This window comes from Platichthys flesus, chromosome 21 (assembly GCF_949316205.1).
Source record: "Platichthys flesus chromosome 21, fPlaFle2.1, whole genome shotgun sequence".
NCBI lineage: Eukaryota > Metazoa > Chordata > Actinopteri > Pleuronectiformes > Pleuronectidae > Platichthys > Platichthys flesus.
This window is the reverse complement of record NC_084965.1, coordinates 6,437,188-6,452,280: the sequence shown is the minus strand read 5'-3', so window position 1 is coordinate 6,452,280 and position 15,093 is coordinate 6,437,188. Positions and strand designations below refer to the sequence as shown.

General features: G+C 45.1%; 1 protein-coding gene across 1 annotated transcript in view; it reads right to left on the bottom strand.

Moving 5' to 3' along the window:
- plxdc2b (plexin domain containing 2b) overlaps positions 1 to 15,093 on the bottom strand; it is a 69,822-nt gene that overhangs the window by 30,817 nt on the left and 23,912 nt on the right. The window contains exons 2-3 of the mRNA XM_062379041.1: positions 8,015 to 8,262; positions 223 to 369 (exon numbers count right to left, since the gene is read on the bottom strand). Coding sequence (XP_062235025.1) covers positions 223 to 369; positions 8,015 to 8,262 — 395 coding nt within the window. The remainder of the gene's footprint in view (positions 1 to 222; positions 370 to 8,014; positions 8,263 to 15,093) is intronic.

Below are 15,093 nucleotides of genomic sequence, written 5' to 3'. Positions count from 1 at the left end.
ACTCGTTTAAGTAGATATGCAAAGTTGGACAGTTTTAAAAACAGCTCTTTGAATATGTCGAGTTTTGGATTTTTCAGTGACTGAGACAGACGATGGGACATTTAAAGTGCTTCTTCTCTGGGTGATTGGTATTGTTCTTAAGAGACAATGTTCACAAAGTTCACAATACAAATACTCAAGTCTTAGTTCAGCACTCAGTAACTCTCCTGTTTGTCCACTTACCGCCGCTTGTCTGTGCGTGTTGGACAGGATGCCGTGGATCTTCACTTTTTCCTTGTCCATGTGGTCGACGTCCACCCACAAGTCTTTGCTCCTGGCCTCGGACGGCCCCCACGTTTTGGATGTGTAGTAGTTGTGATCTGTGTCCTCCTGTGGGAGAAGACCAGCAGAAGGCAGAGGGACGTGAGGAAGGACAGGGTGGAGGACGTGCTGCTTCACCGCACCGAACACAGTGTAAGGACCATAAACAAATATTCACGAGGGGACATCCAGCAGCTTATCGTTCCACTGAGCTGCTCTGAGCCAAAATCAAACTCCAAGCTACTCATTATTTAAATGTAAAGAAAATCAGTAACACAGTGTTTCTCGAACAGATTAATAAGATGAAACAACAATACGTTTCATTTGCAGTTGTTTCTTTATCCTTTTATTCCGCTCTATAGTTTTGATTAGGAAGAGGACAGGAAGAGGTTTTAAAGTCTCCTAAAAAAATTCTGAAAAAAACAAGAAGCCAATCAACTTCCTCCTCTGTAAAAGAGCAGACAGCGGAGTCAGCAGCAGATTTTATAACAGAAACATTGGTGGACTTTATGAGGCACGTGGGAGACGCCTGTCTGCTTTTATGTTTCCTGCACAGAATGAAAGGAAGAAGGAGCGCTTGTGTCCTCGGTCTCCCTCTGGGTCTAATGAGACACCTTACAGCTCGGGCTTTTATCTGAAACATTGTTAAAGTTAATGTTTGGCCGGGTGGGCAGCGTGCAGACCGTGCAGCCGGGGAGGCAAACAATGCGTCTGGCTGTGATCTCGCTAATAGGAAACTCACGCAGCTCCGCGGATCCTTTGATATCCTGCGTTATTCCGAGCGACAGCACTTTGCATTTGAAAAGCCCACGAGGCGAGCGTTAATTAAAGCACAATCCTTCTCCCCTCGGTTTGTTTTGCTCCAGAGATTCATATTCCCTTCTGAGAGGTAAAAATCAAATACCCCCGCTCTCTATTCAGCCTGGGATACAAAACGCAGAGATCGAGTTCCAGGCTTAGCCGAGCCTCCCAGGGACGGATAGGACTCCAAATCCCAAATGGAGTTCAGCCATGTTGGTGGTGTTACACTGATTCATTTGTAGATTTAAACAAACATTGCCAGGAGCCTTTCATCGCAGATTTAAGTGTAGACAAATCGTGTCAGGGCAAACCTGACTCAGCACATTACTTTCAGCAAAGAAAACAAGGGAGCTTGTAAAAAAAAACAAAAACGACCGAAACGCGAGGCTGACTACTAATCAGCTCAAGCTGCTTTTGGTCGTGTGGAGAAGGATGGAGGGAGAAGCAGGCTCCTCGGAGGTGAGAGGGGCCAGCTGGCTCTCCCTTCACCTCCAGGGGAGAGAGGGAAGACGGGCAGGGCGCCATCGTCCAGCTGGGTGGAGGTGAAGCTGAGAGGGCTTTTGAAGAGCGGAGCAGACTGAGGACAGGGAGCATGACCACAGACACACACACACACACACACACACACACACACACACACACACACACAAATACACAGACACTCACACACACAGATACACACCGAGAGGTTTGGTGGACGGTCGAAAAAGGTTTCTTTGGATCAGGAGGACACAGAGACTACAAATCAATATTATACATTTTAAATTCAAATTCAAAAGTCGGACTTACATTCAAATCCCATTAGGTTTTTACTCTGTTAAGTTACAGGCCACTTTAAAGCCAGCACTCAAACTGGTGCACTGAGCTCTCCTGGATTGAACCCCTGAATCTCAGCTCAGTGTTCAGTGAATCATATTGTAGGTTTGGCACCGGGCCCATATGAAACTGGATGTACAGCTCTCTGGCAGTGATACTCATCTCTGTTCTGCTCGAGCATCTGTACATCTGCAGCTCGATGTGTTTGTGTGCACATCAGCTGTGCCTGACATGAAGCTACATGTCGCTGGGACGAAAGGTACAGGGCGGCTTTAGGTAAAAGGTTGTAAACACGGCGTGAACTCGTGCTCTAAGGTGAAAGTGTGACGTCCACAATTTGAGTCTATATTAAAAAATATAGAAATTCGTGTTATCGGTCTTAGTGGAATTGAAAATAAAGCTTCTATATGTGCTTTACACATTTTTGAAAGGTGGATTTCATGCCATTTTAAATCTATTTGAAATAAAAAATATATGTAAAAGTTTTTGCAGAGCAAATTTGTACCACTATGTTTTTCTTGTAAAAAGGAAGTCAACCTTTCTATAAAGTTGATTTGACTTCTTTTTTTTTTCAATCACTACTGCAAACACACATTCTAGTAATAAAATTCGACTTCATAAAAACAGAGCAGCCATTTTCAGCCCATGTTTAGTCTCTTATGAAAACATAATGTCTTGTAGAAGTATGTCAAATGGATTTTCATTCCTTACAAGAAACATAAACAACTTTGGTCCATTCTCGGATGATAGGGGGAAATGCCTGAGCTGCAAGGCAACATGCAGGAGACTAATGAAGGATGGACAGATGCTGATGATAGAGAGAAGGACGAGAGAAGTGGAACCCTGACAGAACTCCTGCTGTATCTGTATCTGTCCGTCACAAGCTCAGAGACTGGACGAAGGGATGGAGGAGACTCAAGGTTCCTGATGTGTATGGATCATATTCCGTCTCCAGTGTGTGTTAAAGCTGCAGTCGGGGAGGTCGCTGTGGTTGTGACTCACTGATGCCCGTCAGGAAAATAAAGGAATATTAAACTGAAAACTTGAATCCCCGTCAACCGCAGCTATGTCTCCGCTCCTGAGAAAACAAAACTCCATGTAGGCACAAGGACTTGAGCTTCAGATAAATGTTCCAATGTGTCGGGATTCAGCTGCTTGTCAGCCAGCCACCATCTTCCAAAGACACCACACACACACACACACACACACATTGAGCCGAGTACACACTTAAATCACATTACTAATGCGCCATCACTCTGATGGAATTTAATGGTGAAACCAATGTGTAACACAAAACCAAATACTGGTCTTAGCCGCACCACACTATTCCTGATTCCTGTTAACAGGTCGAATACACTGGTACAAACTACAAGTATTCATGATCTCCAGAATGTTGGACCTGGTTGAAACGGGCCCCTGAGGAAAACTAGAGCGGATCCAAAATGTGGACAATCTGAGCAGACGGAGAATCAGGCAGGGGTTTGACGTTCCATCCAATATCTGATCATCTCTTATTTATTTCCCCTTTTACACAAGGGCCTTGAATGTTGTTTTGTCCCACCCACAGCCCAAAAGACAAGACATTTATTATCTCTGACAAAAAGTGTTCCCTTCTGAAAATTACAATGAGAAAGCTTTTTATTTAGATGGCAAAAAATAATCTAGACTGATAAGAATCCAGGAAGCTGGTTTATGATTTAAACATTTTCCTGCTTCGAGGTTGTTTATCTCTTGAATTGGATTTACAGTCTTATGATTTAGACCCAAGTTGTTCAGGAACACAATAAATCCCCAACACCTGCGCTCTAACATGTGGTCAAAGAGAGAAGACTTCCTGTGCAGAGCAGCTCCGCATTGTACTCCCTCGGTTTGGACTCCGAGTAAAAACAACATGAAGGCAGCGAGCGTCGTTTCCAAACACGTTGCCTTCTGGGAATCTTTTGGTAAACTAGACTAACAGAGACACAAAACAAATAAAAGGAAAAGACTCATTTGCATTCGCTGTACGTTTGGAACACGGAGAGCGTGTTAAGTGTCAAAGTAGCAGTGGGAATCTGGTGAAGTAATGAAAATTAGCGAGGCGAGCAGCTCTTCCTGAAGAAATGCAGGAATCAACAGGGAACGCAGCAAAGCGTGCAGAACAGAAAAGAGTAGAGTAGAGGAGAAGAGAAGAGAAATTAGACATGCAGCTTCGGGGAAATTCAACATCTGGCCAGATACAACCAATGAATATGTGATAAATAAACTCACTTTTTTTGTTTAGCAGAGACGGACAAAACCACTGGTAAGGTGAATATGACGTAATAAAAAATGTATTATTACTGTTCCCTTGAGTAAGAGAGTGCATTTTTCTAGATCTGAAAATTGTAAGTATACAAGTCAACAAATATATATAACAGGCTTTGTTGTTTTATGACAATTGAATTGAAGAATTGCGACATATATCTTTGACAGTGAAGTGAATGTACAGTATATATGTCAATATATCTTAAAATAAACTATTCTAGAGTCAATTCCTTCTACGTTTGATGCCGCATGCGACATGTATCCCCCTCAAAAAGAGCCTCCTGAGCTGTAAAGTCTCCTCACATCCACGTCCAATAAAAACGATCTGCCATAAACCACCCTCTTATTACTCCACATCAAAACAAGCTACACAAACAGCCGCAGCAGCCGGGAGATGGAGAGACCCCCCCCCCCCCCCAAAAAAAAACACTGTGTACACTGTGCTTTTATTGGCAACCTGACATCCTGTCTGACATCGGTTGAAAGTATCGGGACCTACAGTGATGGAAAATGACACCATCAAATGTTGACATCATCTCAGAGGGAGCACGGGGAGTTACTCGTCCGTCTCAGCTTCACTTTCGGCTCTGACAAAAGGAGCAGTCTGTGCGATTCATCACCCGCGTCGCTGCACGTGTGTCTGTGTGGGTTTTTTATTTATACTCCTCGTAAAAGATGAGATTTGAAACGTCGCCACCTAACAGCTGGAGCCGGCTCTACAGTAGATTTTTGGGAACTTGCGGTCGTAACCTCGCGCCGGCTCGCTTGGTATGCAGGTGGTTTCCCCGCAGTGAGCAGGTGTTGACATAGACAATCGGTTTGAGTGTGTGTGTGTGTATGTGTGTGTGTGTGGGGGTGGGGGGGTTCCAGCGATGAAAGATGAAAATATGACCCCGGGACGTCGAGTTCAAGTCCAACGTCTACATGTTTAAAAAGGGTTTTAGAGCAACTAAAACAAAGTACAAAGGGGTTTTTGACACTAAGAGACAGGATTTTAATAATCATTCAGTGTTTCAATGATCACGTGGTCGTGTGCCGATGATGAAATCGGCAGGAAATAGGCTTGCATGTATTTGAGAGGCAAATGCAGAGAAATAGCTGAGCCTGGTTCAATCTGTTCGCCATAAAAATCCTGATTTTCTTTTCCATGGAAGTGTGCATCTGCATCTGAGCTGTGCCAAGACAACGGTTTTGTTACGATTACAACAACTGAAATTGATAAAGTTCCCTCCAGCAGCAGAATGGTTTTAACTTTAGTTTAGAATCATTAAAAAGGTGTATAAGCCTTTTGTTGGTGGCCTAATTTTAAAAGCTCATGATGAAACCATCACTGATAAAAAGGTATTCAAAGTTCAGCTTGGTCCGTGTCCCATCTGCTAATAAGGAGAAGGCAGGGTTTGTGAGCTATACTACTGCCAGCCACCAGGGGCCGATCAAGATGATGACAGTCTACGGTTTCACACATTGCAGAAGTGTGAACGGTAACCGACGCACATACTCTTGTACGACTTCCTCAGTTACACATTGAGCAAAAACAAAATACCAAAACACAACCGTTGCACAATCTTCCCCTCGCTGAATAAAAGACACAGGAGATTTAGTGACAATGACCTGATTCCCCCGGTTTGTTCCAACTTCACTCTCCCTCACACTGACCTGAGAACACCTGGAGCTGAGGTGATCGATCAGGGTTAACGATCCAGAGAGAGTCACAGACATCGTGGGCGTCAGACCGTCTGTTGTTAAGGCCGCTGTTATAAACCCACATGTAGAAGTGAGATCAATGTGTTGGTTAAGATTCTGGCTCTGGTGCCACTGGAGTTAACCACAAACTCAAGATCCCAACACATTAGGGATCATTGAGGTAGGAATTGAGGAAGAAGGTTCCCGACTATATTTCAATAAGACTATGGGGAACATGGAAATAATAGCATTCGAGTTTTTCCCTGAGAGGAAATATGGTTGCAGATCACTAAAGCTGCAGGTTGATGGGAAGCAGGTGTGCCAGCCAGGACATAAATTGTGACACACAATAACTCTCGGAATGTGTTTCCCATCGCAGATTGGTGATATATGGCTTTGTGGAGCGGATCTCGTCTTAAAGAGGAAGAAACAGTTCCGCTCTGCCCTCCATCCCCGGGTTTAAGCTCCTTCAATAAAGAAGAGACACACTTTGAAACCATTCAGCTCAGCGCCGGCTGGAAGATTTCACCTCGGTGCCTCTGCCGTCGGAGAAATGAAGAATTCTCTTGTGTCAACAAAGTGGTGGAAGGTAAGGGAGTTAAAAGTGTGTGTGTGTGTGTGTGTGTGTGTGTGTGTAATGACAGGAGGAATGACAGGGTGTTTGTGCTGTCGACTGCTTCTCCGTTCGGCAACAACAAATGAGCATCTGAGAAAGAAAACAACGAGGAAGGATAAGCTCCTGGTGCTGCGTGCGCTTGTTTTTTATTCCCTCTTCAGGATTTCTTCCAGGACCAGTTGACCTCATGGGGACCACAGCTCCGTTCTAATGAGGCAAACGTCATATCTGAGCTCCTGGTTGAGGTCGGGGTAAGATGTTGTGGGTAGGTTACGGTTAGACATGAATCGATCATGGTTGAGGTAGGGGATAAGGTTCTGGTTAGGCCGTGCAAGGAGGATTGTTGAAGGATAGCTGTGTGTGTGTGTGTGTGTGTGTGTGTGTGTGTGTGTGTGTGCAGGTGTGCATTAAGCAACAACAAATGAGCATCACAGAAGGAGAACCATAAGGGAGGATGTATTTGTGTTACTGTGTGTCTGTCATCTTAAGTAGAATGCGTTGATGAATTAGCACTTGGTGGGGCTGACACTTGTGTCTACACATAAAGGCGTGTGTGAAGTTTGAAGACCCGCGTGTGTGTGTGTTTACGGCTCATGATCAAAGCTCCCCCCTCCTCTGTGCACCTGAGATGATTAGAAGCCACAGGAAAACTTAACGAGCCGTCTAAGCCCGGGACGCGGCCGCCGCCATCATTTTGACTGAATGCCTCCACGCCGCTCACAGACCGAGGAGCCACAGCGAGGGTAATGCCTTTCATTTACATACATTCACAAACACAGGCTGAACCCGAAGCATAAATCTCCAGCAGGTCCACTAACCACTCGGGAACTGAAAGAGGCCGAGTTCATTTCCTGTTCTGGTCTCTCCAAGGTCACGTTTAAGAGGATCCAGACCCGCAGAAGGTAGAGGAGCACCTGAGGGCGGAGCTTCATGTTTGATATAGAGTCTTACTCCTCCGGCCCTGGGGCCCCTTCCGTTCTTATTATTCCATTATTACACATTCAGCCTTCTAAAGAGATTTATAATTGCTCCAGGGAAGGAGTAGACTTAGACTTAACATCCGTAAAAGTGAAAACAAATCGCGTATACAAGAGTTGCAATTACGACAGGGATGTTACACCATTCACGATTCGGTAATTACAGAAGCTCTGATAAGTCAATCAGGCAGCGTCTCTTCACTTCAGTGGGAGGACCTTGGGTGTGTAGAGCTGCTAATGAAGCCAAATTACACAATTAACTGTTGTGCTCTGGAGGTTTCCTACAGTGTTGCACTTCCATTATGTCTGAGGAACTTGCAGGAAACAGATTAAAAGATAAACTGGGTGCAGCTTTCTGAAATGCAATCCGAGTCTTTCATGAAACAAGTCTGTGCCTTCCGTTTGTATTTCAGGCCAAGTATCTTCATGATAGATTTTTGGAAGCTCCTCCACGTTACACAGATGTTTTAATCTCATGCAGAGTACTGTTTGGTCTCTGATCCGTCCCACAGCCTCCTCATGAACCGACACGTACCTCGATCTGGGAGCTGTTGTCTCTCTCCTCCGCGGAGAGCAGGCCTGGGAACCCCTCAGGCTCCTCCTGCTCCGGGTCCGGGTCCTTGTCCTGGTCCTGGTCCTGGTCCTGCTCCTGACTGGCCCTGTTGCTGTCCATGTTCCGGGGTTTCATGGGAACCCGTCTCCTCCACCTGTGGCTGTACAGCTTCAGGTCGGCCGCTGTGTCCTCATCCCCCCCCAGCCCCTCCACATACGAGTAGAAGACACCTGAGGGGAATAAGGAGGAGAAAGTCAGTGTATGGTCCAACGCTGAATCACCGTGAAGCGATAAACGTACCACAGGAAGTCACAGATGTATTATAATTGGTGTAATAATGCAGCAAGCTTCATTTAATTATATTTTAAACCCTGTGTTAGTCAAACTGAAAAAGGAAATCTGGTGATTTGTGAACATGCCATCGAGAGAGTTGCGCGTGCACAATAATTACACGGCACAATATCTTTCCTTTCATTTCATGCACTAGTCAAAGTCACCGAGGCGGCGACTCTTGGAGCCATTCATCTTGTGCCGCTCGGTCATCATTCACTGTCTGTGCCGACTCTCTCTCTCTCTGCTTTGGAGAGAAATCTCTCTCCGGCTGAACCAGACCCACGCTAGCAATGACTCAGCAGCCGTGACACAGACCAGCCGACCACGGTCCCACTTCTTCATCCCCGAGTCGGAGCCGAGACGCCGGCAGCAGGTGAGATATGGTGCTTTGTGTTAATGTAAACACCGACGTGATTAACTGAGCCGGAGACAGACTGCGAGATAATACACAACAAATGTGCTGCGTTGCTGTAAGTTGTAATGAGTCAGAATGAGGAAGTTCAAGAGGTCCTCAAGACCTTTCTACTGCGACTGAGTGGATTGTATGATTGAAGCTTACTGATTTGATTCACTGTGTTCAGCTCAAATCATATATTTATATTTTATATTAACCTTTAGCTAAGCAGTAACATCACTACTGCTCTTAAAGATTCACCTTAAAGGTTTACCTGTTAGGTTATTATTCCAAATCTATGAGTTTGGGCAATTGAGTGCAGCTTGCTTGAATTGAAGGGAACAGCCTTGGTGAAGTATGCTTTCCACTGAATTATTCCAACTATTCTAGTTTGAATACTTTGGAATAGTTTGTCACATAAGTTCATCTTTTACAAATGGTTGGTTTATAATGTCCACAACAAAAAGCAAGGCTGACATTTTTTTAAATGTTCTCACTCTTTTCCAAATTCCATTTGGGTTGAAAAATGTCAGTCCAGCAAAAACAAAAAGATAAAAGATTTTGGTTGACATATGGATCTGATTTCTTATTTTACTGATAACGCAACACGCACGCTTCTGCCAACTGCTTTTATTTTACGAGGGAGGAAATGCTTTTAATGCATTTGTTACAGCTCAAAGTTACACACAATGAGTTTTGGCGAGTAGCAGTCAACGTTTGTTTGCTCGTAAGAAAAACTGCACCGTGCACATTCGTTTCTTTCGGTTGAGTAAGGTCAATAAAAGCAGGAATGATGGTGTGGATTTCACTCAGCTCAACACAATTCGACTTTTTATCAGAAAAACATAAATGTTTATCGTGGCCCGACCTGACGAAGCAGTTTGCAGCCATCGATGAGGAAATGAAAGGCTAAAGATTCTCCACTTGCTTTGATGGGACCCCTCTTCATCACCTGGATCAGAAATGTTAAATCTCACAAAGGTTTATTCATGTGTTGGTCAGCAGATTTGTTTCCCTTCCTTGAGGCTCAGGCTCTGCAAGCTCAGATAAGCCCTTGATCCTAATTGGACGAAACAGCTAAATTAAATTAGTAATAAACTTCAATTTTAAAGCAGTACTCCAAATGCAAAGTTTACAGAGGGCTTGCATTAGCTATTTAGATTATTTTTGCTTTAGGACCAGAAAAAACTGCTGATTCCCTATCATAACTCTGTTCCTTCTGTTAACAGGAGAGGGAGGTCACTGGCTTTAGATCGCAGGGCATATTGTCCTCCTCTTTCCCCCCACCGCCTCTTTTCCCTCACGGTCATATTTGGTTCTCCTTGTCCTCCTCTCTCCTCCTCCTCTTTCTGGGCATCGGACCAGTGGTTCTCAGGAGGGGAGAAAGGGCTCTGTGAGAGCAAGGAGAGAGGCTCAAGATGCTAATTCACCCAAAGTGGCGGCTGACAGATTCACTTTGAAATGGGAATTGGCAGCGACAGAAACAAAGGGGGACAATCTGCGCGGAGCAGAAGGTGCAGGGACGAGTGTAAAAAACGACTGGGACGAATGCAGCCAATCGTTTCTTTGAGCCATCATCTTCGACCTCCATGAAAGACGTATAAGCGCATCTATTATGTTGGATTATTTTGTTGCATTGTCTTTATTTCTGAGTTAATTCTTTGAATTACCTTGTGGATCATTTAGATGTCAGAAGCTAGACGTTCTTCATCAATATCCCTTTTTCCAATACAAGAGCTCGGGACTCGATATCAATCAGTTGGCTCCTCAAGCACCTTGGGCGTGACGAAAGTAAAGACCATGAAATGGAATAACGTTCCTGTTTAAACCATTAAAGCCCGTTACAGCCTTTAACACTGATGAGGTATGTGAGGCTTCAGGGCTCAAGTCCTCAGGGGAAGACATTCAGCCTCTATCGCTGGCCTTATACTTCCCAACACTCCCTCTACTCCTGACGATCATTAGTCACATCCCAGTCTAACTTCCTGTTGTATACTCTGATCCAAGAGGCACCTTCACATTCCGTTCCACTGACACATAAACATCTATTTTCTCCCCTAAAGAACCTTTTTGTCGGCTCCTTAATATACGGTGCAAAGCTGGCAAACAGTGGCTACTTTTAAATGCACCATGACCACGACATAGGGGCCTTGAATAAATGGCTGCTCTTTTCCCAGCATGCTCCTCTGAGAACAGTCATCCGACCCCCCCCCCCCCCCCCCCCCCCCCCCCCATACACACACACACACACTATGCACCTGCATTTCCCTTGTGTACACCAGGGCTCTGACTCAGGGACAGCAGAATATCTTATTATCCAGGGGAGACGCAGGGTCTTTTGTGGAACGTCCCCCTGAGGGACACCTAAAATACCCCCCCATCAGGACAAGGCATCTCCTCCGTGCAGGACTGTTCCTCGCCTTTGGTGCGGGAAATAACCCCCCCTCCTCCCGTTTCCCTCAGTGCCTCTGAAAGCCCACCACATACCTTCACCATGACTCTGTCAGGCAGCCTTGTTGGCCGGCTCACGCCTGTCAACACCTCTGATTCACAAACACCACGGGCACTGTAATGTGGTTGCACCTCAAACCTTTTCAAGAACGTTCAGGAGGTCATAAAACCGCAGAATAAAAGGTGCTGTCAGTTTCCGCTCGTTGCCCCCCCGGTTTTCTCTCTCGGTTCCCACCTGACAGGAGACTACCACACATGACTGGCTGAGGAAGAGGAGGAGGAGGAGGAGGAGGAGGAGGAGTGGGAACGCTTCATTGCGATTTCTTCAGAAAACGGGATAAAAGAATGAGTCACATCCCGGTTCCTTAGCCTTTCTATCTCTGGGTGTCAGGGTGCTTAATGTAGTGCCCACTGGAAGCTGCTTTATCAGTCCGACCAGCAGACCCTGCCAGGCACCGTGGAGCTGAGTCTCTCTCTCTGGGGGGGAAACAGTCCACTCTTTGCCAAACACCTCACCGGGGTCGGGGCAGATTAAGTCGCTGAGACTGTTGCCGAAGCTCCCACATCGTTCAGGAACTTTGCTAATTTTCACTTCAATACAACAGAAAGGATCATTTGGGTGATGGATGGTCGAAAGCTACTCAACACAATTAGACGGTATCTCTCCAGGTCAGGAGAGGAGAAAATTGCCATCTTTCCATCAGTCTTTTTCATTAGCTTAAGATTCATCTGGGACATTTGTGAGGGGAAGCACTCTATCACTTTGTCCTGCACACATTTAAGGGGGTTACTCAGGTCACTTATTGGTTTCCCTCGCAATCAAGTAAAAACTAGTGAAAATGGGCTTTATCTCATCTTTAAACATTAGCAACACTGGTGGAAATTGATGTCTGAATTTGAGCTGCTACTGAATACCCATGGGTGTGTCGAATATTAGAAAATACTGATTAGTCCCGATTGAAAAACCAATGCAATGTCTTTAATTTGACCACTTGGAAAGCCTCAAACTCAAAAATGTCACATTCAGAATCATGTAAAACACAATTTCACAACCTGAAATAAACTGATAACTGTTTGATTTCACAAATAAATAAAGTATAAAAATTCATTAATTTTATGCAAAATGCAAATAACTGATTAGTGCAGATACATCCTGTTACTGAACGACAAAAATATGAATAAAAAGATCTGTTATGAGCGGAGGAACAATGTGTGTTTGACACCGACAAGCCAAATTCTGCACAGGGGGTCACCTCAGCTCAAGAGCCGTGACGACAGAGAGGGAGAGACACTGAAACCCTGACAGAGTGTTATCAGTCATGATGCTGAAGTGAAGCAGCAGTGACAGATAAGACAAATCATTAAATTTAACTTCTTAATTAATAAACTGGCTTTAATAGGAGTAAACGTTTGAGCTTCTGTCAAACAAGAGTTAAACAAGCTTCTCCATCTCTTATGTGTTGATAGATTGAGTTCATTATAGATTAAATATCCTGCAAAACAACTCATGCAACAAGTCATCTGAGGGCAGAGCTTTCAAAACAAAACAATGAAAAGTTCTTCTGCAGAGTCCACGTGAATCCCAGACGTCCGTGTAAAGATTGTTATGCAGAGAGCGGTGCGTGTCTCTAACCTGCCGTGGCTCGCTGTTTTACACATCCCCTCTTAAAAATCGCAGCCTGTCATTAAGCAAGCACATAAAGCTGAAGAGCTGACTGCAGGAGAAAGTTAAACGCAGGTAGCCAGAGAGGCGGCGCCTGCAAAGCCGACCCAGCCTCAGACAATGAGCAGCGCGATACCACAGGAGAACTCAATCACGGTAGATGCATCTTAATCTCAGATAAGCAGTGCACAAGATGAGTTGAGACCTGAATTGAAATAATGCACAGTACAGAAGACGGGGCCGTGCACAGGAACAACACGCACACAAAGCCTGGAAAATGGAACGATATCCAGCTTTCCCTGCAAATATGGAAAGGCAGCCTCCCCTCGGGAGAGAGAGGCATCCTAATGAGGAGAGCAGATACAGAGGCAGGAGGGGGCTTCTGTATTTTGCTGAAACCTGCTTGCTGAAGATGTTGTGTTGCAGATATCACATTTCAATGTCTACAATGCTGATGTCTCACAGCCTTTGACCCACTTCTGTTGATACGCTTGTCGAGCCCTGCACAATGAACTTCATCAGAAAAGGTTCCCATCGACACCCGGGTGACAAAACGAGGAACTGAATCACCTCTAACCTTCACGGTTAAAAGGATAAACCTGTGTGTGCTGAGCAGCTGCTGTTGCAAATCAGCCAAATTAGAAAAAAAGAGCCATGTGTGAAAGCAGCGCTATAAATAAAAGCCAATCTCCAAGCTCTCAAAAGTGTGAATTACATCTGCAGAGCACGAGAGAGGTGGAAGGAATTCATTTGAAGCAAACTAATGTGAGCTGGATGTGAGAGGAAGGAAGGAGGCCGGAGGGAGAAAGACTGAGAGGGGAAATTAGGAAGTAGAGAGCGCCTGGCATCAGGTCGGCTGCTTTTCAAATCAATGCTTTAACCTTGAGGAACCTAATTGCTCTTTAAACGGCCTCTGAAGAGAATCGCTAATTTCCCTTTCGAGTGTCAGCTCCAAACATCTAAATAACCCGGGACACCGAATCCAAGCAGGCTCGGCCACAAAGCACCAGAAACACAGCCGAGCACAGAGCGGCTGACCTCAAAACACAGGGTTTCAAGTGCCGGAGTTAACCATCACGGAGGCTGCAGCCACCGCTGTGGCTTTCCTTATGTAATTGGTGGTTGACGTTGGTCAGTGCAGTAAATCCATCTAAAAGAAAAAGCTTTGACAGCCACGGAGAGCTGCAGGCACTCAGGAGACGGCGGGATTACAAAGACAGGAGCGCTTCCCGAGTGAGGTGAGGAATTCAGGATTCCAGTCTGGTGCAGTGTCGTGTCTCACATTTCAGCAGATTGAGTGATGGACTGGAGCACGATGAAGAACTGCTGTTGGCCCTCATTCTGCTTTTCAACTTTGCAGTGCGGCTCAGGAGCCCAGAGGTCTTGAGCTGCTCTGCCCTCGAGGGAGCCCGGGGGCCTGTCAGGAAATGTACGGCCACGCTCTCCGGACCTCATGTAACAGATTAATTCTCCTCCCTCCAGCACGGACCATTGTCTGTGCTGATATAACTGTGTTCCCTCAGGTCAGCAGCAAGCTACGGACAAACCCATCACCAATCTTCGCACAGAGAAAGAACTCAGCATCTCTCGCTCCGCCTGAATCTGTCCGAGGAAACAAGAAATCCATCCTTTCACTGGTCCCACAGTTCTCTTGGTGCTTTGCTTAACAGACCCGAAAATTGGAAATGGTCACAGCTGCACCGGTGAATAGAGCGGGATAGGCAGGACAAAGGCCTGCACTTTTATTCTGATACGCCACATCACAAACAACCGCCTCACCTTAATCCTGCGGGTTCACACAGTGAATAGATCCTGAAACAGACTCAACACAATAATCACTGTTTTTGTCAACTTATCCTCCGGAACTCTGAGGAATCTGTACGTAGAGTATTAGGGCCAAAACTTAAGAAAAAATGGAGACAGGAAGATTTTCGTTAATTTTGTTTATTCTCTATATTTTGACTTCAATCTTGAAATGCAAATTGGAAAAATAAACTTTTTCCCCTTTACCTGACCTTGGTGCTCTTCTTTAGTTACAACACCTGGGATCAATATTTGTACATGTATCTAAAAAAATCTACAACTCCAAAATATTGAATCTGTTGGAAAACAGGAAAAACTGAACATTTATTCAAAGTCAATTTCCTGCAGTGTCTACATGGGAATAAAAAAAGCCAGACACAACTGAAACGGTCGTGAATATTTCCACAGAGATGATAA